Source organism: Melozone crissalis, unplaced genomic scaffold, assembly GCF_028551555.1.
Source record: "Melozone crissalis strain CALT ecotype California unplaced genomic scaffold, PUWL_Pcris_2 ptg000057l_1, whole genome shotgun sequence".
Classification (NCBI taxonomy): domain Eukaryota; kingdom Metazoa; phylum Chordata; class Aves; order Passeriformes; family Passerellidae; genus Melozone; species Melozone crissalis.
In genome coordinates this window covers 6,258,779-6,284,343 of record NW_026535835.1, presented here as the reverse complement: position 1 = coordinate 6,284,343, position 25,565 = coordinate 6,258,779, and the positions used below count along the sequence as shown (strand labels likewise).

The following is a 25,565-nucleotide window of genomic DNA, read 5'->3' as shown; positions in this document are numbered from 1 at the left end:
ACAGCAGCAGGATGGCTCAGTGTGTGCAGTGCCAGGCAGTGCCCAAAATCCTCATCCTGCTGCTGGAAGGGGGCCAGAGCCAGGACTTTGGATCCTGCCAGGTCAGACAGGCACAGTCACAGCTTTCCCTCCCAGCCCCAGCCTGCGGGAGTCAAATTCTTTACCAAGGCATGAGCAGCTTAATGTTCCTCGGGCTGTCACAAGAGTGAAGCTTTCCTGCCCAGACACTCTTTTCTGGGTACTTCATTCGTGCACAGTAAGTTTTCACAGGTCAAAGGACTTTCCTGTGTCCTTAAAATGTGTTAGAAATTCTGTTTTGCCAGTATCCTGTCTCAAACAGAGCCAAGAACAGACACTTACCACAAGGATGTTAAAGAAAAAATGCAAAGTCTGCACAGACTTCCCTTGGCTTTACCGTTTGTGTGTGGAGTTCCTGGAAGTCAATGAGGTCAAGAAGCTGCATCCAGCTGATGAGGCCTCCCACAAACACACCAATTTGCTGGAGCACTTTGAATCTCACTGCTGTTTGCTTGGCTAACAGCCAAAACCATGCATCTCTTTCCAGGATCAGGGTGGCACCTGAGTTCCAGCAAACATCATCACCTTGGTATGAAAAGTGGAGCTTAAGGCAGTTTTGAGTGCATTCTGACAGCTGTATTTTATTACAACAGCTTTACAAGCAACTGCTACAGCAGCATTAGCAACATCATCTACTGGGACATCACCACAGGGGCTCTGTTACCCTGGAAATGGGAATTATCAGTTCTAGATCAGGCAAAGCAGCACTGCCTGGATCCTGGCCTCAAAGCCCTGGAGACCTGAGAGATTGGCTTCAGCCATTGCCCCCGTATCTCTCTTTAGGACTGTGGTATTTGAGCAACTTAAAAGTTGCATTTCTTCTCAGGGTGAGGTGGGTTTGGCTGCAGAGGCCCAGCATGGAAACTATTTGCCTGCCTCTGAAAATGTTTAGCTGTTATTTTATAGAGGAGTGGCATTTCAGCTCTCTGAGGATCACGTGCCACTCCTGCACTGGCATCCCTCTTGATGTCCTTGTTGAGCTTGGCAAGTGCTGGACCTGTTTTTATAAATAAACCACCAGCATTCCACACAGGACTGATTTCCAAAACGAAACCCTTGCCGTGAAAAAAATGTATTATTGGAAGATGGAGCACAAATAGAGATACAGAGCAGAGTAGAACTACTCCCAGCTATGTTGAGAACAACCCAAACTGCTCCTTTCTGCTGAGATAGATTCTCCTGGTTTTCCACCTCCTACAGGACAGATCTACTGTCCTGTCCCTTCTGAGTCTGGAATTTTAATATAGGAAGTCCTACCAAATCCTGACAGCACTGGGAAGAACCACAATTAATTCAATCCTTAATATACTAATTTAAAATGTTTTTTACTTTCCTTTTAACCTCAATTTAAGCTTGTCCTGGCAAACTTTAGGCAGTTGTGGAGAAAACCTGCAGGACCAAAGGACTTGGCAGAAGCAGTTGGAGGGTTTGTATTTTTCACAGCACATCTTCCCAGGCCTCTCTGAACTAACTTAACTCTCACTGTGCCAAAGGCAAGTAAAACAACCCATCAAGCCAGTACAATCTGTCCTGCTGATTTCCTGAAAGACCAAGCGGCTGCTGAAGGTGTCTTAAAACCATGCAAGAACTCAGGTGGTTTTGCAAAACTGAACATAAACAAGAAGTGCTCAGCAGCATTGCCAGGCTGGAAAAGCTGAGAAGGTGGTGACAGCTCCAGTTTTGTGGCTCATTTGAAGACTCATCTACTGGGTAATCCTGGGCAGTGACTGAAGAGGAAAGAGCTCTTAGCCTGGGGGAAAAGCAGGGTTGGAAGCCAAGCTGGCATTAAAGGCAGCTAGAACTGCTGCTCCCAATGCTGGAAGCACCAGCTGTTAGAACCAAGTCTTTCTCCAAGAGGGAAAAAGCCAGAGCCCCAGCAGGGAACTGCAGGGAGCAGAGGGTGATGCTGCACCAGCCCTGGGTTCTGCTCAGTTCAGCTCAGCCATTCCCAGTTGTGTGCTCACCTCTGAGGGCACACAGCACCCCTCAGGAGCTGTGAGTGCAGTGCAAGGTGTGAGCTCTGCTGGGAACAAAGCTCAGCAGGGACACTGAGGCTGCTCTCAGTGCCTGATCCCTGCTTTCCTTCCATCCCATCCAGCTGGCACTACTCCTGATCTGCCAGCAGAACTGTGGGCAAGAGCACCCTCTAGCCTCTTCCCTCCAAACAGTAACTCCAGCTTCAAACCATCAGCATCCAGCTTTGCTAGGCCAGCAAAACAACAGATACTGAATCCATCAACTTTCTGAACCCTCACATGCCATACATGGGATTTTATACCGTCACTAGTACATACATACCTCAAATTCCACTGTCTTAAGAAGACAAGCTGTCCCTAATCTGTGACAAATGTCTTTTCTAACACTGCAGATGCTTTCAAGAGAAACCTGAAGGCCCAGCAGTCACCACATTTACAACCCTGGGTAATGCTGATTTGCACTTTGTTACCATGACCATCAATGCACACCAAGCTGGGGAGTGGCTCACAAACCTTAACAAAAGCCATTTCTGCTCATTTCTGTGAGATATGGCCCAGCTCTAAGCCCAGCTGTAACCACAGCCCCCAAGGACCTGTATTCATAGTGCTGCCCACTGGAATACTGGACAGCCAGAGGTTCTCTCTCTAAGGCCTGTGATGCAGAGGCAGCACTGCCATGACCTGGCTGGGACAGTGCCCCTTCTCAGACTGCTCACCTGTGCAGTGACCTACCTGAGCAGGAGGGATAATCAACCTCCCTTCTCTCCTCTCCCTTGGCTGCAGAGCTCAATCCCAAATGCTCACAATGCACCTACTGAACCTCACCTGCATCTGAACTCCAGGATGAAGCAGCTGCACACAATTGCTTCTATCACCCACATTCCAAAAGCAGCAGGATGTAGCAAATCCCTTTTTTTAAAGCCATCCCACCTTGGATTTTGAGCTGTTCTGCCCCTTGGCAGCAGCAGAACACACTCACATTGCTTCTGCCTGCTCCCCTCAGGGTGCAGTGAATCAAAGCAGGTTTGCAGGCACCACAGGGGGGAAAAAAGAAAGGAGCAGGGGACAAGTCTGCAAATCCAGGCCAGAGGATATGGACAGCAAGGAGGCTCATCACTGACCTGCCTGCAGATTCTGTGAACACACAGAGCTTGGGTCAGAGCTGCAGTGCCATTCCAAACAAGTGCCTATTTACTGTTTAAACCATACCACAGGAACACTGGGAATATGTAAGGAAATGCATGCAACTCAAGGAATTGTGAAACAGTAGGATTTCACAAATAAAACAATCAGCATTTATTGTTGTATTACAAAACACTTCATATTTTGGCAATATTTTACAGTTTATCTCTTCCTTCTTAGGGCCTGTTGAAAAGGTATGGGGTGAGGGGGGGAAGAAAAGAGGAGAATGTGGAAATTAGGATTAAATTTCAATGTCCTGCTTAAAAAAAAATCCTCCCAAACCACCCCAGTCCCTCCCACCAAAATAAAAATCTAGTTTCACTCAATTCCACTATCGAAAGAGGCCATGGGTGAAGCTGCAGGCAATTTCACTATCAAACGCATCAAGAAGACAAATAAAACATTCACAGTGGTCTTCAGTATGGTCTGTTGCGTTGATCATTTCTGAAATCATTTCTGGAAAGGGAAAGAAAAGGTTCTAAGCATGTAATAAATGAAGCAAATAACAAACAGTCCCTTCAGTCAAACATTTCTGATGTCTGTGTTTACAGAGAGCCTCATCCAGAAACATTCACAAAACTCAACAGACTGAGTGGCTCTCTCTGGAAGCTCCTGTCTGTAGTGAATACTTTCATGGCAGTTGTACTTGCACACATAAACAACACTTTTCCCACAGTCCCCATCAATCCCAGAGCCAGGCAAAGGCAAAGGCTGCTCTTACCTCCCTCCCATTTTGCCCCCATATCCTCCTCCCCTGTCGCCGCCTCGACCGCCGCGCCCTCGATAGCCCCGCTCTCCTCCGTAGCCACCTCTGCCACGGAAATCTGGGGAAACACATGGAAATGCATCAGCATCTCCAGAAAGATGCAGGTGATATGAATACTTGAAATGTTTAAAAGCTGTAGCTGGTTTTGCACACCTCCTGATGGACGTGAATCCTCTGGTCTGGGCTCCCCACACTGGTTGCAGGAATTCCTGCGAGCGAAGTTCATGTTGCCACAGGAGCTGGAACAGACAAGGATTGCCCAGACTGAGCTGTGAAGGTGAAGCACACGGGGAACATCCCATCCCAATTCAAATGACACTTACGGGTTAGGACAAACCCAGTCACCATTTTTGGGTTCCCCACTTCTGCCCTGGAAGCCCCCACCTCTTCCGTAGCCACCTCGTGAACCTGCAGACAAAATCATAATCAGAATAAAGTTCTATAAACTGCACATGACAAACAGGTTGATTAAAGGAAACAGAAATTTAAATGCTGCTCCAAATCAGCAGCAGCTGAATTATGTACCCTGCTTTATCCCAGCTGGAAAGAGAGAATCTCAGAGCTCTGCTGTAACAAGCAAATACTCACTGGGAACTCCCCCCTATATATGTGGGGCTGGTACAGCTCAACATCCCTGTTAGACTTTCTCTTTAAAAGCAGGGCAGACAAGATCTGGAGACTTTCCAGTTCTAAAGGAAAGCATAAATTCTGTGCTGTGCAGAAGAGATTACAGATTTCAGTTTACTTAACTGGGTTCAATCCTTATTACTCCCTTTCTTGGCAGAATCCCTAAGGCTCATATATTTGATGAATCACTGCTTCAAAGTCAACTTCTTTTTAATAAATCAATCATAGTGGAAAAGCATTTAATTGTGCAAAAACAAGAACTCTACAGACTTCAGTCCCACCTCGACGGCCGCCACCTCCACCTCCTCTCATGAATTCAGGTCTTCTGGTTGCAAAAGAAACTTTGATAACATTGCCATTGAATTCTTTTCCTGTGGGAGGAGAGAAAGGATCAATACAGCTCCCAACAACACAGCAGCAAACCCAGCAGAGCAGAAGTGATTTGCACACCCAGACTGAGCACAAAACTCTTGAGACACAGGGAAGCTGCTGTAAATCTCTTGGTTTTGAAAGCACTGGTCCAAAGGTGAGTTGGAAACCCTGATCTACTTGCTAAACTCTCCTCAAACCCACAGATATTTTAGTTTAAATGAGATCTGTAAGTTGAATTTAAAGACATAAGAATGTCTAGAAGATTTTTGGCCATGCTCATGGGGAAGTAGTTTGGATGTTTGAACTGTCTGCAATTCCACCAAGGCAACAAGGCTTTTGTACCACTCAATAGCCAGCCCAAAACTCAACTCCCAAGTGTATTTAGATAAAGTTCATGATTTTCAGTGGCTGCATTCTTCATAGATCCAATGTTTATCACAGACAAACAGCACTGCACATGTGCCTAATATAGTCATATTTGCCTTACCCTCTTAAACAAAAGTCAATTTGCATTTTATTAGCAACTACAAACATCAGACAAGCGTGGCATGCCAATTTTTTAAGCAGTATCATTTCCCACGAGATACAGAGCATGACTTTTTGTTTCTACCCAGTATCACTAAAATTCTGTCAACACACAAGGTGACAGGAGAAGGCACTTTTCCCTCACCCCCTTGACTTTATTACTACAAGAATGTCACTACTTCCTGCAGTCTGAGGAGTTTTACCTCAATATATTTCTGGGGATAAATCCACAATTTTAAAACCTTGTTTTTCACTGTGTATATACAGTGAAAAACAAGGTTTTAAAATTGCCAGAACCATTCCCAAACTCTAAGAATGCTCCCACAACACTAAAAATACCAATGCAACCCTGTAGGGAATCCCTCCAGCTGCTAACAGAGATTACAGCTCTGTTGGTCTAAACAAGAAGTGACAAACACCACCTCTCATACCTTGGGCATGGGTGACTGAGGTACAGCAGCAAACCCTCAGTTTCACTGCACATTTTTGGTCTAAATCACTATCTGCTGTTTAATGAAATGAGAGAAATCCAATATACACAAGAAACAACGAAATATAGGCCTTTGCTTAAGGGAAAAAAAACCCCAAATTAACTATAATCCTAACCAAAACCCCCAAAAACCAAACCAAAAGCCCCAACCCAAAATCTACATAAATAGCAGCACTGGGCCCCCAAAAAGGTAATTGATTTGCTTCTTCCACTGCCTGTCAGATTCAAAAATGGCCAAAGGAACAGGTAAGTCTCACCCACCATCAAACCAGTCGATTGCTGCTTTAGCAGAAGGAGGGTCATCAAAAGATACTGTGGCTTCTCCCTTGGGCTTGCCAGTATCCTTGTCTGTGTACAGATTTATCATGGGTTTGCCAGTCTTTTTGTTGGTCTGAAAAGAAAGGTTGTACATTTGGCATAGCAGAAACACTGGTGAAATCAGTTCAGAGCATACACTGTAACACTAAGTATCTTTAGAGAGAATATTCTCCTGGAGCTGGCCTGCAGAAACAGGATTTGACTGAAGGATACTGACTGGCTGCTCTCCATGAAGTAATGATGAGCCCAGCTTTAACAACAAAATGAGGTCAAGTGCATAAAATCCTAATTTAGAATGGCAGAACCAGAAGCAGCAGCCCCAGAACAGAGGGACACGTGGTGCAGTACGAGGGTGGCACAATGGATAGAGTGTCAGGGCTATAAAGACTAAAGAAGAGACACAATGCAATCTAAATGTCACCAGGAGAAAGGTGCTAGTGCTGCCAGCTTACAAATGAGCTGTCAGCTGGGAACCCAGATAAAATATTATCTACAACTGCTGGGGAGTCAGAGAGAACTCTGCCTTGGATGATACCAGTACATTCCCAGTACACCAGCTCCACCAGTTCCCCTCCTTCTGACCCAAGATTTCTCATTTCACCTACCTTTATGATACCAATCTGTTTGAAATAATCTGCCACTTGATCTGTTGAAACATCCTCTCCAAGTCCTTGCACGAAGATGGTGTTGTTATCAGAGTTGTCAGACTCTGAATCTGTGGAAAATTAAGCTACATTTACCATGGATTTTTGTGGGAGCAATACTATGAGCTCAGCTCTGTGCTGCCCAGTAGAAAACCCTTAAATACAGAGACATTTTGTGTGAAATAAAAGAGGAGCAGGGAGTTTAATTTTGAGGTTAACACCATCAACTGAGCACACTGGACAGCTGACCTGCCTTATACCCAACATGCATGCAGCTGGGCATCCCAACCCACCAGAGCAGTGTGTGTTTTAAATAACACAAGCTTAGCAGAAGTGTGATGACAGTTAAAGCAGCTGCTTGGCTCAAGCACATTCAGAATTCAACAGGAAATTCTTACTTGCTGCATTAACATCCAAAATTTCACATGCACTTAAATTAAATATATTTCTTTCATGGATAGTTAGATTTCTTTTGAGCCATGGGAACTGCAGCCACATCCATCTTTCCAGACAAACATTTTAGAAGCAGTGACCTAAGAGCTACAATCCACTCCCACTCACTGCTTGTTTCCTCACCAGCATCTGATCTCGGTCCATAATCCCTTTGACCTATGATACAGGTTTGACCAAAAAAAAAAAAAAAGAAAGAAAGAAAAAAGACTATTTTTAGCACAACACACTCAAGTGACTTTTTTAGCAACAAGAAAATATACAAAGAATGTATGCAATGCATCTAAGATCTAAGACATTCACCAGAGATTTAGAGAATATTTAGATTTAAACGTTCAACAGAAGGCGTCTGTAGGACGTTAACGTGTTCTTTAACTTGCAGCATGTGGCACTTGCCACACTGATGCTGTGCTGGTGTTTGCTTGCAAATGCTGGTTGTCACATCACCAAGCAGTTTCCCACTTTTTTTTTCTACCTCTAGTACCTTTCTAAGAAGCATTTGTAACAAAAATTAAAAAAAGAAAAGAAAAAAAAAAATCCGGTGAACGTCACTGTCTCCACAAATTCTCTCATGCAATTTGACAAAGCAGAAATCCAGTTTATTGCTATAAGTTTGGCTATTAAAACTCGTGAACACACCAGCCTCACCAAAACTCTATAATGCTTCTACTAGATAGTAACAAGATATTATTGGTGGCTTTTAGATTTATAAAGAATTTCCACTGAAACATTTTTGGATACTCGGCACTTACCACCGTAATTTTTGAAGCCACCACGGTCACCACCACTGCAGAGGAAAAATTGAAGAAATGATTTCTTCCTTAAGTCTCTACGTGCTGAGCCCAAGGCTCAATCTACAGTTAACTGATGACAAGTTGAGAATTACTGTCTGGCAGCTAAAGCACCATGTCTATGTTTTCCTCACTACCCATTCATGTTCAAAGATTAAATTACAAAAAAAGAAAATCTCTCAGGGTGCTGCATTGGAGAAGACAAGCCCTAAGGAGTATTTTAAACTAACCCATACACATGTGGTTGGTTCAATACTTTCTCCCATCCCATCAGCCAAAATAACAGCTATTCAAAACTGGGGTTTAAAACAAAAATGGTATTTTCATGAAGATTAATGTGGGCTTTAATTGTAGATGTAATTGCTACTTTGGAATAATTAGTACTTTAGTACTTTCCTAGAAGTCAAAAGAGCTAAAATTAATCTCTATTGTTATGCATTCATAATAGAGGGGATAAATTAGCAGAATGAGCCATTCTCTGAGCAAGGGTCTGTGGGGACCTACTGTACTACAGCACTTGGCATTACAGACAAGGGGTGTGTGTATGTGAGCTTCAAAAGCAGAGGCCGTGAAGTTTTATTTCATTCATTCTGAAACCTGTGGCACAAAATGTAGACCAAGTTAAGAGAATACACACATCAATTTTCAGAGGTTAAAAGGGGATTTAAAACAGGTGGTTATGCCTCCAGTTATGTGCATGAAAATAAACCCTCACTTTTTTTTTCACTGGATAGGTTTGTACTGGAAGGATTTTTCACAGCAGCTTTTTAATTGCATCCATGTTATGAACATAAGATAATCAATACTCAGAGCTGTCAGAAAAAAACCACTGGGTTTTTCAGAAAGTCAATAACCAAATGTCAGAAGGACTCTCTCATACTTCCATGTACAACTGCCTGCTTGTCCTCCTTGTCCTGAGGGACACAGCTGCCACCTCAAAATCAAGGCAGGGTCACCTCATCCCAAGAGCTTTGGGAGCTCAAACCCACCAGTGTGAGCTCAAACCCTGCTGCAGAGAAACATCTCCAGCCTCTGGAGCTGTTGTGCCTCCTCACCAAAGCATTTGTGACCAGAAATCACTGCAGGTGTTAATTCCATCTGTCTGCTCACACGTCAGCCCAAACAGGGCACACAAGCACCCACCAAAAGGCAATGCAGTAAAATTAGGGAGTCATTTCTCTGGCACTCTGTCCATCTGTTACAGCAAATGGAAAGTCATAAATGGAAGCTGCTGATAGTTAACATTTATGAGAAAATCTGCCCAAAGTGAGGATCAAATAAGGTTTCAACAGGTTATTATCAAACCTGGATTAACAGACACTCTTTGGAGGATGACAGACGTCTGGACAGTTTGGCACAACAGACAATATCACTTTTACTGGGACTCTTCTTAAAATAAATTTCTGCTGCAGATTTTATTGCTGTTCCACAGAAGAAATCTGAATGCTAAATTGCAGCGTCATTTATTCATTAATTCACTCTGCTCATTAAAGATTTTACATGCAGCATCAGTGCTGGTCTTTACTCAAGGCTGTCTGTTTTCAAGGACTGATGATTGAAAACACAATGGTGATGATAAAATTTACTGTAAATACCTTTCTGCCACCTCCAATTCACTTCAGCTAAAAAAAAAACTTCATTATGACACAACAATTTTGAGTAAGATGCCTGTTTTTCTGGGATTTTAACTCAGAAACAACAACAGTGAATAATATCAACCATCTAAATGTTATGAAAATTTTCCAACCCCAGATTATGGTCCCAGCTCATCAGGACAGCAATATCCAGAACAAATATATTTTCTGGTGTGGAAGTGTATGGCAGTTAGAAAATCCAACTTACACAAAGTAAGTTTGTGTCAACACATGCAGGATTTTGCTGGAAGTGAGGGTTTTGTAGGATGCTGGGGTGAAAATGTGTCCACCATAATCCTGAAAAGCAGGAGCTGAATATACAAAATGTAAAGGAAGTCACAATCCAATGCCTTAAATCTGTGATACAGCAGTTCTGCACTCTGCACTAATGAGTGCAATGAATAATTTTAATTATTTTTTTAATTAATGTCTACAGAAATACATTTTTGCTCAAGTATGCCTCAGCTTGTTGTCTGCTTAGTCACACATGACCAACCCAACAGAAATGTGGAACAATCTACTGACAGACACCTTTGACAGTGGATTGATGCTTTGCTACATTTTTATGTGGCATTTGATATGGGATTTATGAAGCTGCAGTTTGTTACCTTCCTGCAATTGCTGGGCAAAGCTAGCCAAGACTCCCTGGGATCAGATATCCAAGCCAAACACAGACACTGCAAGCAGCTGATGCCACAGTCTCAGATTTGCCCCTCATTGAGACCCAAAATTCAACCTCAGCAACTGAATTCGTCCCCACATTATTGGTATAAAACCTGTGGAAAATACAAGTGCAGCATTCACAGCCCACTGCTTTGCCAGACCTCAGAGAGGGGTGACCAGATGGAATTTGGGGTCTTTGTAATATTCTGTGTCAGAAACATGAACAGGCAGTTAAAATTCAGCAGTGCCACCAGCTAAGATAATAAATAAGAGGCTGGCAGCCAGAACATGCCAAGGCACCACTCACTGTGTGAACTTGCTGCCTCAAGTACTCAGTTGTTCATTTCTCCCATATTCAATCACAGATTTATCATCCCCTACTAGACTTTAACTGGATTTCATCTGGATATTGCTTAATCCAGCTGGGAACATCTCTTTAAATTAAAGTGCAGGTGATACAGGGAGCTCAACATACAAGAAATGCAGTTTTAGAAATATCAGATACTGGCAGAAGCAGCACTAAGAATTCAGGGACCAAATTCAGCCTGCAACATGGATCTGTCTCACCAAGTATGTCCCTAACACCTAGAGTGTATTTTACAAACAAGAAAGGAATATTTAGTGCACCAACAGATGGGGTTTTTTCCCTTGCTTATATTTATTGCCTCTGTTCACATTTTTCCAAAGTCTCCATAAGGCTAAGCTCAAGTATATCTGTTACAAGTCAAAATATCAATTCTGAACACAAACCACACTTATAAAACTCATCTGCAGTATGCTGCAATTTTTTATATCACAGTAATTCCCACTTCTAATAGCTGATAAATAAAGCTGCACAGGTAGCTTGTGTTTATAGATCACCATAAAACTGCACAAGAGAGAGAAAATAATCTCTGCTGAGCAAAGTCAGGATTTCTATGACAAACCCTAACACAATGGCAAATCCTCTCTGAACTGCATCTCTGTGATTCCCCCAGCACAGTTTGTGTGAGCAGAGCCAAAAGCAAAGCTCCTCTCACCTGCTCTGTTTGCTGCTGTGTTTCCCACTTACAGCCTTAACCAAAACAATTCAGTCCCCCAGCCACATTAACCATTAATTCCTTGTTTTTTTCAGATGAGGACTCTAAAAATTGGGTGAATTTCTTAAAGTAAAGCTCTGCATTCTCAAGACTTGCTGTTCCTGCTTTCTAATCAAAAGATGACACTCTTCTAACGATGAAGAAAAGAGAAATATTTTACTTCTTAGCCAGAATAAAAATTTGGGAGATCATCAATTTTTCAAGCTTCAAAACAACAGGGTGGGGAAATTCTACTAAAATCCCAAAAGATGCAATTCAAGACCATTAAAAAAATCTCTAGGATAATTCTGAAACCTTAAGTTATTTAAACTAAAATGTAAACTTCTGACACATGACAAAATGTATGTTCTTCACTGGACTAATATCAGCTAAGAAATGTGAACAGGAATTTCTCCAAAGAGATTTTCTTCTTAGTGCTGGGTGACTTTACACAGGCACTAAAGAAAAATGAGTGCTGAAAGCATTCAGTCCAGGACATGAACTGCTTGTCACAATAAAACTACACCTCTAAAGCTTCTCCTTGTGTCTCAATGTCACACAAGGAAGAATTATTACTAGCTAGGAAGAAGAGATCCATTCATTGTGGTCTCACATTTGATGTTGATTTGTTTGTAAAGTCAAGGAGCAATTTTTACATATTATTTTCTAAGCACTGTAAAAGTCAAAGCCTGTTGTTATTCCATCCCCTGCTCAAGGCCAGGTTGGATGCAGCTCTGGGATAGTGGAAAGTGTCCCTGCCCATGGCAGAGAGAGGGAAAAGTTGATTTTTGAGGTCCCTTCCAACCCCAAACCATTTTGGAATTCTGTGATTACAGCACCATTAAAGTATCTGTGCAGACAAGATTTTTAGATTATCTCCTGATGGTTATGGAATTGTCATGGTTTAGCATTAAAAGGGGATCAGAACAACTGAAAATAGTGGCTACTGAAGATGAACCTGATACTCCTACACATATTTTCCCCCAAGAAATAAACATATAAATAAGAGAAACCCAAGAATATAACCCCCTCAAAGAACCCTTACCCTTAAATCCCACATTTTCACAGGACTAAACATGATTTCTTACCTTATTACAAGTTATTTTCCCCTTCATTATAGAGTTTGTTAATTAATTTAATCTTTTAGACTTCTCTAATAAGCATGTCTGGTAAAATACATATGTCAGAAGGAGAATCCTCTGTCACAATTATGCAAAAAGACTGAATAAAGATATATGACACTGCAGTTCCAGAAAATTTCCACAAAAATACCCTTAAAGCCAACATCACTTAACAGAAGCAGACAGAATTCCTTCCACAAATGCCTTCCCACTTCATTGAATTTTCCTCCACTTCTTCATTAACTTCCCCTCTTTCCCTTTTTTTGGCTCCATGATCTACATGGATGTGTGAGCAAAATTTCCTCACATTTTGGAAAAATATGGCAAGAGGCTTTATTTTCACAGACATTAATACATTTGACTTTATTTTGCAAAGACCCAAGTTTGTTTCAAAGTGACAAACTCTATCAGCAGTGTGTTTTTTGAAGCTCACATTCATTGCTATTATTGAAAGGGCTAAGCTATGAATTTTTTTTTTTAATAGTTTTTATCACAGGAATATGGAAAGTCCTCATCCACAAAGAAAATCCTAATTTAAGAAAAAGGTTCAATTTTAACTGAAAATTAAAATTAACTTAGAAGTTATTATGCTTGTTATTTTTGTTTTATGTGAGGTGCTATATATTATAGAATTCTTTGTTATATATATTTATGTTTATTTATAGTATATAAATTTGTGGCTATTATAAAAATATTACAGAAAAATATGCATTAAGTTTATATTATATAAACCCCCAGCAAACATAAAATAACATTAATGATTTTCTAATTGTACTACCACACCTAATTAGAAGAGGTAAGATCCTCCTACATCATTATAAACAATCCATTAAGTACAATTTAAGAGCATCTTGGAAGCAGGCAGATTTTAAATATGATTTTAAAATAAATACCTTTACAAGTAACCAAGTAGAGGATTATTTTATTTAAATCAGATCAGTTCAGAAATAGAAAACACTGTATAATTATGGAGTTTTTCATCTGGAATTTAGGAATAACCCAGAGTTGTGCAGCCTTTTGAAGGGTAAGTGGTGCTGACAAGCAACACCTCAAAGCTCTCTGGAAGCTTCAGCATTCCTGCCCTGCATCAGTGAGCCCTGTGCACCTCCCACCACCCAGAGGGACAAAGGGGAGCCTGTGGTGTGAGTTATTAATAAATAATATGTCATATGTTTAATTCAGTAGGCTTTAAAGCCAAAGTCCCAATTGCAGACCTCGGCATGAGATCATCTGCAAGCACACAATTAAATATGTGCATAAATTTTCTTGACAGTGCAGGGCCTAAGGCAATGGGGAAAGGGGTGACTGCATTGTTAGTATTTCAGATCTGCCCAAAATAAACGTGTTCAGACTGACAAATAAATCAATAATAAAAATATGTGGATTTTAATAGAAGCTTATAACTGAAAAAAAGCAACAAAGAACAAATAATGTTACTACTAAATTATTCAAGGCCAAAATAGTTCCCTGGTAAAATGTGAGCTACCTTAAGTATAAATTACATTTTTCTCAATTGTCTGTTGGTTTTCTCATCACTAAAAACAAGTGATGGGCTGGGGCAGTTTTGGTATTGCAACTCATGCAAATAAAATGCAGCTGTGTGTCAAAACAATCAAATGCCTGCTCTCAACCTATGTGAATCTAAAAGCTGCTCCCATAAGCAAAACCCATTTCTGTGCAGTGCAGAAAGGTTTAATTTTAGAAACCTTCCAGTTTTGGAAATCTAAACCTGAACCACCTTAGGAATAGACATATAATAAACAAAAATGAAAAGCAAATAATTGGAATAACTAAATAATAGGAAACAAGGGTAAGGAGCTGCAGCACTGGAATGAGATCACTTACCTATATCCAGACATATGACCTCTTCCATCCATGTCATATCCCCCTCTACCTCCTCCCTGTGACCCGCCATATCCTCTATTATCTTCTCCATACCTGCTCTTTTCACGGCGATCATCTGGGAGGAGTCAAACCAAACAGAGTCAATTGTAGTGCAAACTGCAGCACAGAGAGAATTCACACCCTGCAATTCCCACCTCCTCTTCATTTACATCTGAAATGTATCAACTCCTAAATCTCTCTGATATTCTCTGTGCCAAAAATGAAAAAAAAGAACAAACTTTGCTCCATTATCTCCAGGGTCATTGAGTATATCAAAATGTAAAACCACTCTGTAATTACATTCCACTTTCCAAACATTAAATACATAGTGGCTAAAATACACTTTCCATTTGATTTCCATACATTTGATTTCCATGCAGTCCTCCCAGTTTGCAAAAGACATCGTTGAAGACAGAACAAGGATAAACAGAGTGGGTTGTGCTGCTGGTGTGAAGTTAATGCAAAAAAAAAAGCTTCATCTTCAACTTCTCCTATCTCACAATTCACCTACACAGCATAAAGCTGGAATGTGAAGTGCAGAAGCTCTTCATGACTGATCAAGACATGTCACCCTCGTGCAGGAAGAGGGTTCAAAATAGCTTGGGCAAAAAAAAAGCCATCTAGAATTTGCAGAACTGAGGGGCAGAGTCTCTGCAATGCTGTTCTAACACACCTAAATGCAACCATTTTGGGGCCTCAAGAGATTTTAATCTCCCTATGTTTTGAAATGTTTAATGTTTTGAAAGTCTTAACAAATAAAACATCCCCCAAGAATATCAACACGGAAAAGAATTTAAGTATCCATCAAATCAAACTGCTTGCAGAAGGAAATCCAACCATTTCACAGAGCTTCTTCAAGACATGTCACCCTCGTGCAGGAAGAGGGTTCAAAATAGCTTGAGGAAAAAAAATCCATCTAGAATTTGCAGAACTGAGGGGCAGAGTCTCTGCAATGCTGGTCTAACACACCTAAATGGAACCATTTTGGGGCCTCAAGAGATTTTAATCTCCCATCTCAAAACAACGTTTTGAAAGTCTTAACTAATAAACACCCCCCAAGAATATCAACATTGAAAAGAATTTATGTATACATCAAATCAAACTGCTTGCAGAAGGAAATGCAACCATTTCACAGAGCTTCTTTATGACTGATCAAGACATGCCACCCTCGTGCAGGAAGAGGGTTCAAAATAGCTTGGGGAAAAAAATCCATCTAGAATTTGCAGAACTGAGGGGCAGAGTCTCTGCAATGCTGTTCTAACACACCTAAATGCAACCATTTTGGGGCCTCAAGAGATTTTAATCTCCCTACTTTCAATGTTTTAAAGTCTTAACAAATAAAATATCCCCCAAGAATATCAACATTGAAAAGAATTTAAGTATCCATCAAATCAAACTGCTTGCAGAAGGAAATCCAACCATTTCACAGAGCTTCTGGTCAATTTTATTGGTCAATACTGAATTCAAGCTGTCAATTTTACCTGTTGTGGCTATAGTTTCCCTTCTGGGACTGGTAGGATTGCTGGGAGTGCCCATATGAGCTTTGGTGCTGGTTACAGCCAGACTGCTGGTCATAGAAGCAGCCACCTCTTTGGGTCCCCAAGAGATTTTAATCACCTTACAATGTTTTGAAAGTCCTAACAAATAAAACATCCCCCAAAGATATCAACATGGAAAAGAATTTGAGTCATCAAATCAACAACTGCTTGCAGAAGGAAATCCAACCATTTCACAGAGCTTCTGCTCAGTTTTACCTTGGCTGTTGTGGCTATAGCTTCCCTTCTGAGACTGGTAGGATTGCTGGGAGTGCCCATATGAGCTTTGGTGCTGGTTATAGCCTGACTTTTGGTCATAAGAGCTCTGGTGGCCATAGCCAGACTGCTGGTCATAGGAGCCCTGGTGGCCATAGCCCGAGTGCTGGTCATAGGAGCTGGACTGCTGGTCATAAGAGTCTTGGTTTTGTCCATAGCTTGACTGCTGGTCATAAGAGCTTTGGTGCTGACCATAGTTTGATTTTTGTTCATAAGAGCCTCTTCCACTTGAAACAAACAGAATTGGAATTAATAGCTAAATGTTCAGAGAATAGAGAGGAAAATAATGGTTGAAAATTCATGATATTGCTAACATTTCCTAATTGCAGTTAACTCATTATGTAAATTAGGAGCATCATTCCTCTCACATGTCCCAGTCCAACATTTGCTTTCCCCCCTCTCCCCAGTACCATCAATGGCTGATTGTGACCTGCTGAACACCAAATCCTTCCCTCTGGACCTGCAGGGCAGAGCCTCAGTGCTCATGCTCATAGTGCAGCTGAGACTTGCTGCCTTAAAAATCCCGAAATTTTGCTTTGCTTTTTGAATTGCAACTTTTCTTCTTCTAGGCATTCTACAATTTTATCAAGAATTTTTCTAACTGTAATATACCTGAGGTTCTTCTCATTTCAGTGCCATCTACACTATCCCAGCAGCTCTCATCAGAAACACTGAGCAGCATCAAGGATGCTCCAACACAATGCAGCTCTACATGCCAAGAGGGAGCCATAAATCTTCTCTAAGATTAAGATTAATAACTTTAGAGCAACCACAAGGGAATCTCACCTGCACCACACCTGCCTACACCACACTACTTCAGCAGAAACTGAAGTATTTTGAAAATCTAGATATATGAGACAATCGTTCTCTTAGCCTTTCATGGCAAGGCATAATATAGATTTATGAGAAATAAATTGCATCCAGGGAACACTGGCTGTTACTCATTCCTTTGTTTCCCCCAGGTACTTAGTTGTGCCTTAGCTGTCTTATTTTTTCAGTAACTGAAAAGAATCTCTGACCTCTACCACCTTTTCTTCCCTTCTCCCTTCCTGCTTCCACCCTTTTTGGAAGGATGAGGCACTAAATCTGCCACTCTCCAGTCTCTGACAATCTTACTTGCCAGTGAAAGTATCTCAGAAAAAGGAAAAAAAATCCACAAGAACCTCCAGGAAGTTTCCAGCAGCTTTTCAAAGCACTTTCAGATGTAGTGCACTGGGTCTAACCAATCCCAAAATATCCCATCTGTGTAAATACCATTTAATCTGCTCTCTCCCACTTGTAGCCTAGATATCAGCTTTAACCTTGCTAATCCCAGTGGTAAACAGCTTGTGAAGATTCTTGTTATTATCTCCATTGCAAAAAAGTCAGCTGTGCTTTAGCCTTTGCATCTTTACCACCAAAGGCAGCACTGCTGAAAGCATCCACTATTTGCTGTCTCCCTCCCCTAGGATGTGACAGCTGCAGTTTTGTGACACCCTCTTCAAAGCTGCAACCATTTAATTTCTCAGTTTCTCCTTATTTGTTACAACCCTACATTGAGAAGCTTCCCTTCAAGGCCTTTTCTTCATCTTCTAGATCACAAACTTGCTGGAGAACCTATGTGCTGTATTTTTATTCTACTGGACATCTACAGAGTTAAAAACTCCATTGTTACCTCTAATAAATACTCAGAAAACAAAGCAAAATTTAACTGTGTACCTGCCTTTGTTACAGAAGCAAAAATGACATCTGAGTGAAAGCACTTATTGCTGGCAGATTAGATCTTTTTTTAAATATTAAAATGTTTTATTGTAAGAACTACAAAACCAGAAACCAGGTAGAGGTTTGCTCAAGAGCAGATTGTTTTATCACCTCAAAATCATTGTGATAATTGTTTTATCACCTTGTAAAAAATACAAAACCATTTGGACCTTGGACACAAGAAGGAGGTTTAGGACTCAGAGTATTTCAGAGAGGTCACATGAGCCTCAGTAAAGCTCCAACACAGGCAGTGACCTGGGGGGAAGCACAAAGCCTGTAAAGCAGACAGGGCAGGTATTCTTGCATTAAATGGTCTTTTTAGTCATTCTGGGAAGTTGGGTTGTGTTCTCCAACATACTTTCAAAGCTGTATCTTTAATCCTCCTGAAATTGAATCCAGTACAACATCACAAGTAAAATACATTTGCAATAGCACAGAGTGCAGCATGCATGGGCACATTTAATTTCCTGATGAGGATATAAACCTACCATGTTCTGAGAACTCTACTTAGCTGGAAAACCAAAATATATTTCTTACATGACATTTCTGAATCCCTTCTCTTTCAAGAAAAGGCATTCTGAGCCAGATAAGTAGTCTGCAATCTGAGAGCAGCTAAGAGTTGCACGGCTAAGAGCTTATTTGAAGTTAATAAAAGAGCTCTGTGAGTTTATACAAAAGAATGCGATTGGAGAGGGATTTGATAGGTCTTTCTCCTAATCAAAACACTCTGCCAAGTCCATTCTTCATTGTAGCCACAATCCAAAGACTTTCTAAAGTGCATGTCCCCATACAGCTTGACTTCAAAACAACTACACCCATCCTTCTCACATAAAGAAATATTCTGCCTGTACCTCCTTTCAGACATTAAACATGTTTCAAAGATGTGGACCTTCAAATATTTGTATTTTTCTAAGCAATATTAGCAAGAAATATGTTATAGCTCTAGTTAAGAATGTGTCAAAACAATCAATACCTGGTCTCAATCTATGTGATTTGTGACTACTAGACAATACTTTAAATAGATACTGATAAATTCTGCTTCCTTACCCTCTGGATGACCCTTTCTGCTGCCCCTGGCTGCCATAGGACTGCTGGTTGTAGGAGCTCTGATTCTGATTTTCATAATTAGATTCATCATCATATCCCTGGGAATCTTGTCCATAACCTGGAAACGGAGGAAGAAAATTTTTAGTCAATATTCACCTTTTCAATCCTGCCAATGAATGTAACAAGCTAGCCAAACCTGATTGATTTTGTCCATAGTTCCCATGATAGCTTCCATAGTTCTGTCCATAGGAGGAATTGTCTCCACTTTGCCCATAACCAGAATATCCCTGTAATTTCAAGAATGTACTCAAATAAGTGGAACTTCCATAACAGTAAATTACAATTTTCGTTGGCTAGACACAACTGCAAACATCAAGCACAGCTGAGACTGGAATTCTTCCTGGCCCAGGAACAGTTTTTTCACTCAAGGAACATCTGCTTTGAAAGCCACAAGGTTTTTTTCAACATACCTGTCCTTGTCCATAATTCTGACTGCTCTGATTGCCATAGGATGAGTAGCTGGAAGAGAAAAATGCATTTAGGAAATGTTTAGAGTGCCCTCCACACAGGCTGGAAAGTAAAGGTATTTTTGGTGTCTCTAAGTTTCTTTTCATTCCAACATAGGTGTTTAATCCAAGTACTGCAGTTCCAGGCATATTAAAACTGCATCAATGAATTAATGTTGACTGGCAGATGCCAGAAGACCTCATTTTAATTTCTGCTGTGTTTCAAATATAAATTTTAAGTCCATGAAAGCTGGGTTTGCTGTAATTTTATATCATACTTACTCATTATTCTGCCACTTTAAGCCAGAAGAAGCACATGCTGTAACTCATCATACTGAGGTACAAACCCAAACTCAGGCACAAAGCCTCATGATCCTCATTAGCACAGGCAGCATTAGCCATGATTTTTATACTTCCATAAAAACCCTTGTCTCACTGATTAAAACATGCCCTGCAGCCTTGGGCCATGTAACAAATATCATAACTTTTGGCTAAAATCTCAGTGAACAGCTTAAGGCAATCACATGGAAAGTATTTCTCTATATTCATGTCATTTCAAAAGTTCTCACTATTACAAGATGTCATCCCAATTTACATCCATTTACATCACATGACTATTGTCTTCTTTTCAGGAATACAGACTGATTTCTCTTTGTTTTATAAGACATCTTGAGAAAGGCCCACGTGCAAGCTTTCTGCATCCTTAATTCCAAAAACCTATCAATACTCCATCCTGAACAATCAGCCATCATGCTGGGAATACTAAAGGGTCTTTTAGTCTGCAGATGTAATTGTTAACAGCAAAACAGAAATCCTTACATACCTCTGCTGGCCCCCAGACTGACTGTAACTTCCAGAATCTAGAAAAAGAAATAAGTCATATTGAGAATTTCCAATGAACATTTTAGTCTCTGCTTACTAGAAGAGAAAATTTGGGGAGAGGGAGAAAGGTTCAGGTACCCTGGATATTACAGCTGCTATCCCTGCAGAGTGAAACTTCCTCTTCATTAACAAAAGTGAAAATATGGAGACTGGAATGACAGCAGCACAGAGTGTGGGGGACACACACACTTGGAAATGTCCTTTTTGAAGGAATTCTGTTTTCAAGGAGTCTTTCCAAACACCCAGAACTGTAGAACCCCTCTAATGGCTATAGAGTACAGTACCATCATCAATGAGCAGAATGCAGCAGCTTAATTAATCAAGCAAAGCTAAGTAGGTCAGTGCAGCTGAACCCCTTTTTGGGATGCTCTGAGAAGGCTCTGCTGAGCTAAAGGGCACAAACACAGAATGGGAGATGGAAAACCAGGGATGGAGGAGCCACCACACTTCCCTCTGCTCCTGCTGCAAGGGGAAAATCCCAGCTGAGAGCAGAGCAGCACGTGAGAGATACAGACACAGAACACACACACAGAAAACACACACACACAGAACACACAGAGAACACACACACAGAACACATACACACACACAGAGAACACACAGAGAGAACACACACACACACACAGAGAACACACACAGAACACACACAGAGAGAACACACACACAGAACACACACACACAGAACACACACACACAGTGAACACACAGAGAACACACAGAGAACACACATAGAGAACACACACATACACAGAGAACACACACACAGAGAATACACACACAGAGAACACAAAGAATACACACACACAGAACACATACACACACAGAACACACACAGAACACACACATACACAGAGAACACACAGAGAACACACACACACAGAGAACACACAGAACACATACACACACAGAGAACACACACACACACACAGAAAACACAGAACAAAGAACACACACACAGAGAACACAGAGAATACACACACAGAACACAGAAAGAGAACACACACACACAGAACACACAACACACACAGAGAACACACACACAGAGAGAACACACAGAGAACACACATACAGAGAACACACACACAGAGAACACACAACACACACACAGAACACACACACAGAGGCTCCCTCAGCTCACATCCATCCCCAGCCCAGCTCTGCAGAATTCCCCACTCTGCCCCGAGCCCTTCCAGCCTCTGTTCTGCTCAGGCTCCATCCAGCTCCCTTCCTAGGCAGGAGGAAACTGCATGAAATTCCCACCTTCTTGTTAAAACCCAAACTTTCTGGATAAGCCCTGCAATTTTTCTCTTCAAGAATGTACAGAAATACTCTTGTGCTATGGTGTAATAAGATCTATCAGGAGTTTCTCACCCCCATTTTCACCCTTCCCCCCACATTCTCTCTCCAGCCTCCGTCCCCAGAAGTGCCTGAAATGCTGACACTGAGAATTAATGACAAGGCAGGGTAAATGTCAGAAATGACTGTGACCATTTTCCAATCAAAACACTCATCAGATTGCTGAATGTGCTCATTACACCTCCCCCAGCAGGCCATAAATCCAATCCTGCCCGTGGTTACAGAGCTTAAGCAGAGCTGTGATGAGAGAATCACCTGAGGTGATGGATGAGAGATGGGGGGGATCACCCCAGATATTCACACACAAAACTGCATTTTTAATGGTAAGGTATCTCCTCAAAGCAACACAAAGTATCCCATTTCATATTCTGTAACAGAAACATTTACCAAACCCTAAGATGAGATGAAAGGAGGTTAAATTTCACATGTCCTATAAAGCAGTTTCACTCAGATGTGAATTTCTCCTCCTTTTGCACTGCTACATAAATATTTCACTGCTTTTTCGTATTGAAAGGCAATTAAAAACCCAATGTAGAGGTGCAATTCAAAAGGGGTAAGGTAAAATTTTTCATTTCAATTTAAATGATCACAAAGATTACTATTAAATAGATAACCACATTGTGAAACATGGTTGTGGTTTAACTCTAACATTTCTATGCCATTAATACTGCTAATTAAAGAATATTAATGGTAGTATCAGAATATCTTGAGTAAGGATAGAATTAGCTATAAATTTAAGAACTGCATTTCATCTCCTTCACAAACTTCCACCAAACCACAACATTTTGGAAAAAAAATTGAAAGCAACCAGATAAGGAGCCTGTAAAAAATGAAAACACACAAGCAGAGGAATTTCCTTTATTTATACAATTTTCTACATCCTCTGCTTGACCTCTTACAGACTCCTGATCAATTTATTTTCGTGGGCTCAATGGGGACAAGAGTCTGTAAGGATTTTTGGAAATAACAGTTTATTCTGGAAATTCCTACACAGATTTTTTTTTTTAAATGTAATGTTTAGAAAGTTGATGGAAGGATTTCCTGTTGATGAAGTGGGATGTAGCACCCTAATCACCTTGCACTGCTCAGGGGGTTTATTCCTCTCTCAAGATACAACAATCTGCTGTGTACATTTGAAAACAGATTTTCTTATTAAGTAATTCATATAAAGGAGCAGTAGTGCCTCTCAGTATCCTCCAAAGAAAAAGAAGCTCATGTTTGAACATCACTAAAAACAGAGGAGACAAATTGAATGGTCAGTAGCTGATAGATGAGGGGAAAGTGGATGTAATTTATAGAAAAATTCGTGATTTGGACACATCTGCTTTTCCTGAATGAAAGGATTCCTGCAGCAGCCCTTGCTTTGTTTGTATAGTCTATCACTCACACACACAACACGAGACAACGCCAAAATGGCTCGACCACAACAAAACATGGCTCGCTCCACAAAGCACGGGCAGCCTTGGAATTCGTCCTCCCACTCTGGGACACACCAGTACCCACACCTCGCCAAGGCTGCCCTGCCGGGGGAGCAGCCACCAAAGGGGAGAAGGAATTGTGCTCCGAGAGGCCCCAGGGGAGGCTGGGCTGGCTCAGGTCACCAGGGAGAGCAGATCCTGCCTCTGCGCTCGGCTAAAGCCCCGCTGGAAAACAATCCCAGCCAGGGCGGTGTTAAACCTACAGCAGGGGTGAAGCCCCCCCATTTCACACTGTGGAGAGTAGAGGCAGCACATGCAGGGACACAAAGGTGGCACACACCGGGACACAAAGGTGGCACACACCGGGACACAAAGGTGGCTCCCCTGCTGGAGGTAGGGAGGGCATTGCCCATGTAAAGAAGGGCAGGACCCCAGGGAGGAGGTGCCTGCATTCCATGCGGGTGCTGATCCAAATGGAGAGCACACAATGCGGGTTATGGAGAGGGGCACGACACAAAGGTGACCCCATCTCACACCGGGATGGGGTCACACAACCCCATCACAATATGATGGGGGGGCACCACAACCCAAAGTCCACACAGGGGAAAGCTGTGACCCTCAAGGGGGAGCTTCCCTATCACACCGGGGGGAAACTGAACACAACTCAAAACTAGGGGAGCCTACAGTGGGGGGCATGAACCAAAACAGGGCCCACATCCCACACATGGGGGATACACAACCCAAGGCGGGCGGGCCTACAGCGGGAAGTATGAACCAAAATGGGGTCCGCACTCACACTGGGGGGGCTGTGGCCTAAAGGGGGGGCTCAGACCCCATAAGGAATGGTGCACCCCACGCATCATGGGAGCACAGGCCCCCACAGGGACCCTGCCCCCAGGGCCCCCCCATTACGACACGGGCGGGGGGCGCGCCCCAGGCCACGCCCCCGCGCCTAAAGGGGCGTGACCCGCGCGGCTCGCGCAGCGGGGCTCCCCCGGGAGGGGGCGTGGCCTCGGCCGAGGGGGGCGTGCCCACGGGGGCCACCGGCGGGGGCGTGGCTCCCCTCCCCCTCACCGAGCGCAATGGTGGGGGGGGGGGGGGGGGCGTGAGGGAAAAAGCGGGCGCGTCCCCCGCAACATGGCCGCGGCCTTTCCCACATGCGCCACATGGCGCTCGCTCCGCCCGCCCTCCCGCGCCCCACCGCGCCCGCGCTCGGCGGCGGGAAGCGGAGCCGCCGCTGCCCGCTGAGCCCGGCGGGGCTGGCGGCACCTACCCGAAGCCATGGCGGCGGCGCTGAGGGGCGGAGGGAGCGGAAGGAGCGCAGGGAGCGACCCGCCCGCCGCGCCGGCCGCGCGCACACTGAGGCACCCGCAGCTCGCGCGGACTGCGGGGCCGGGCGGCCAATCAGAGAGTGCGGCGTCTACCACTCGCTGGGGAAGCGGGGGGGGAGGGGAGGGGAGCTGGGCCGTGCCAAGGTACAGCGGGCGGGGGGGGGGGTTGGACCAAGGGGAGAGGGTGCGAGGATGTGCGGGCGCAGCGTCAAAGGATTAAATTAATTTAATTAATTAAATTAATAAACTCACAGGGCACGGTTAGGGTGCGCAGAGGGAAATGAGAGGTTTGCACACCCGCCTTTCAGCAGCAGCCCCTCTGTTTCCCTCAGTACCCCACTTGTGCATCACCGTTTGTAGCAGATGCTAAATGGGCTTAGAGAAAACATCCAAAATCTGGGTCCTAAAGGAAAAATAAGAAAGGTTTGCCAGCGTTTCTGAGTATCCTAAAAAGCCAAATATCAACCTGGAGAATGGTTTTCCAAAGAAAGGGACGGGTCATGATCTTGGGAGCCACTTCTGTGAAACGTGAGGGTTGGTTTGCTTCAGAGAGGAAGAGTGATGAAAGGAGAAGACAGCAAAAGCGACCTTGATTATTTAATCTGATTATTTTTAGAAGTTGTATTTCTTGTTTCACATCAAACCACCTTCTTGTTAGAGTTGGTAAGTGAACAGTTGCACCTTTCTGTCTAGGGACAGTCTGCACATGCAGACTGAGAACAGTGAGGATTTACCCTGTTTTTGTTTTTTTTTAATTTTCAAGGCAGTGAGGAGCTTTCTCTCATTTCAGCTGAATGCTTTGAGCAGATTTGAGAGAAGTTGGGTTGTTTCTTTTCCCCCTGGGCGTAGCAGCAGGAGGCAAATCCCACTGCCACAGCCAAAAATAAGTTTGGGC

At 42.6% G+C, this 25,565-nt stretch overlaps 1 protein-coding gene across 1 annotated transcript; it reads right to left on the bottom strand.

Annotated features, from left to right (window-relative positions):
* Positions 1-3,316: 3,316 nt before the first annotated feature.
* On the bottom strand, positions 3,317-24,721 carry TAF15 (TATA-box binding protein associated factor 15). The gene is made up of 16 exons (XM_054287249.1): positions 24,613-24,721; positions 20,507-20,543; positions 19,648-19,696; positions 19,374-19,464; positions 19,178-19,295; positions 16,334-16,617; positions 14,541-14,655; positions 8,181-8,215; positions 7,555-7,587; positions 6,940-7,049; positions 6,278-6,407; positions 4,911-5,000; positions 4,326-4,410; positions 4,156-4,241; positions 3,958-4,060; positions 3,317-3,692 (listed from the first exon to the last, which is right to left on the bottom strand). Exons 1-16 carry the CDS (start codon positions 24,620-24,622, stop codon positions 3,653-3,655), a joined length of 1,416 nt encoding a protein of 471 aa, XP_054143224.1. The 5' UTR covers positions 24,623-24,721; the 3' UTR covers positions 3,317-3,652.
* Between the last annotated feature and the right edge of the window lie 844 nt (positions 24,722-25,565).

Coding starts and splice junctions, on each gene's coding strand:
- TAF15 (XM_054287249.1), bottom strand. Junction 19,465..19,647: donor AGAATTATGGACAAGGACAG/GTATGTTGAAAA, acceptor TTGAAATTACAG/GGATATTCTGGTTATGGGCA. Junction 19,296..19,373: donor CTATGGACAAAATCAATCAG/GTTTGGCTAGCT, acceptor CTCCGTTTCCAG/GTTATGGACAAGATTCCCAG.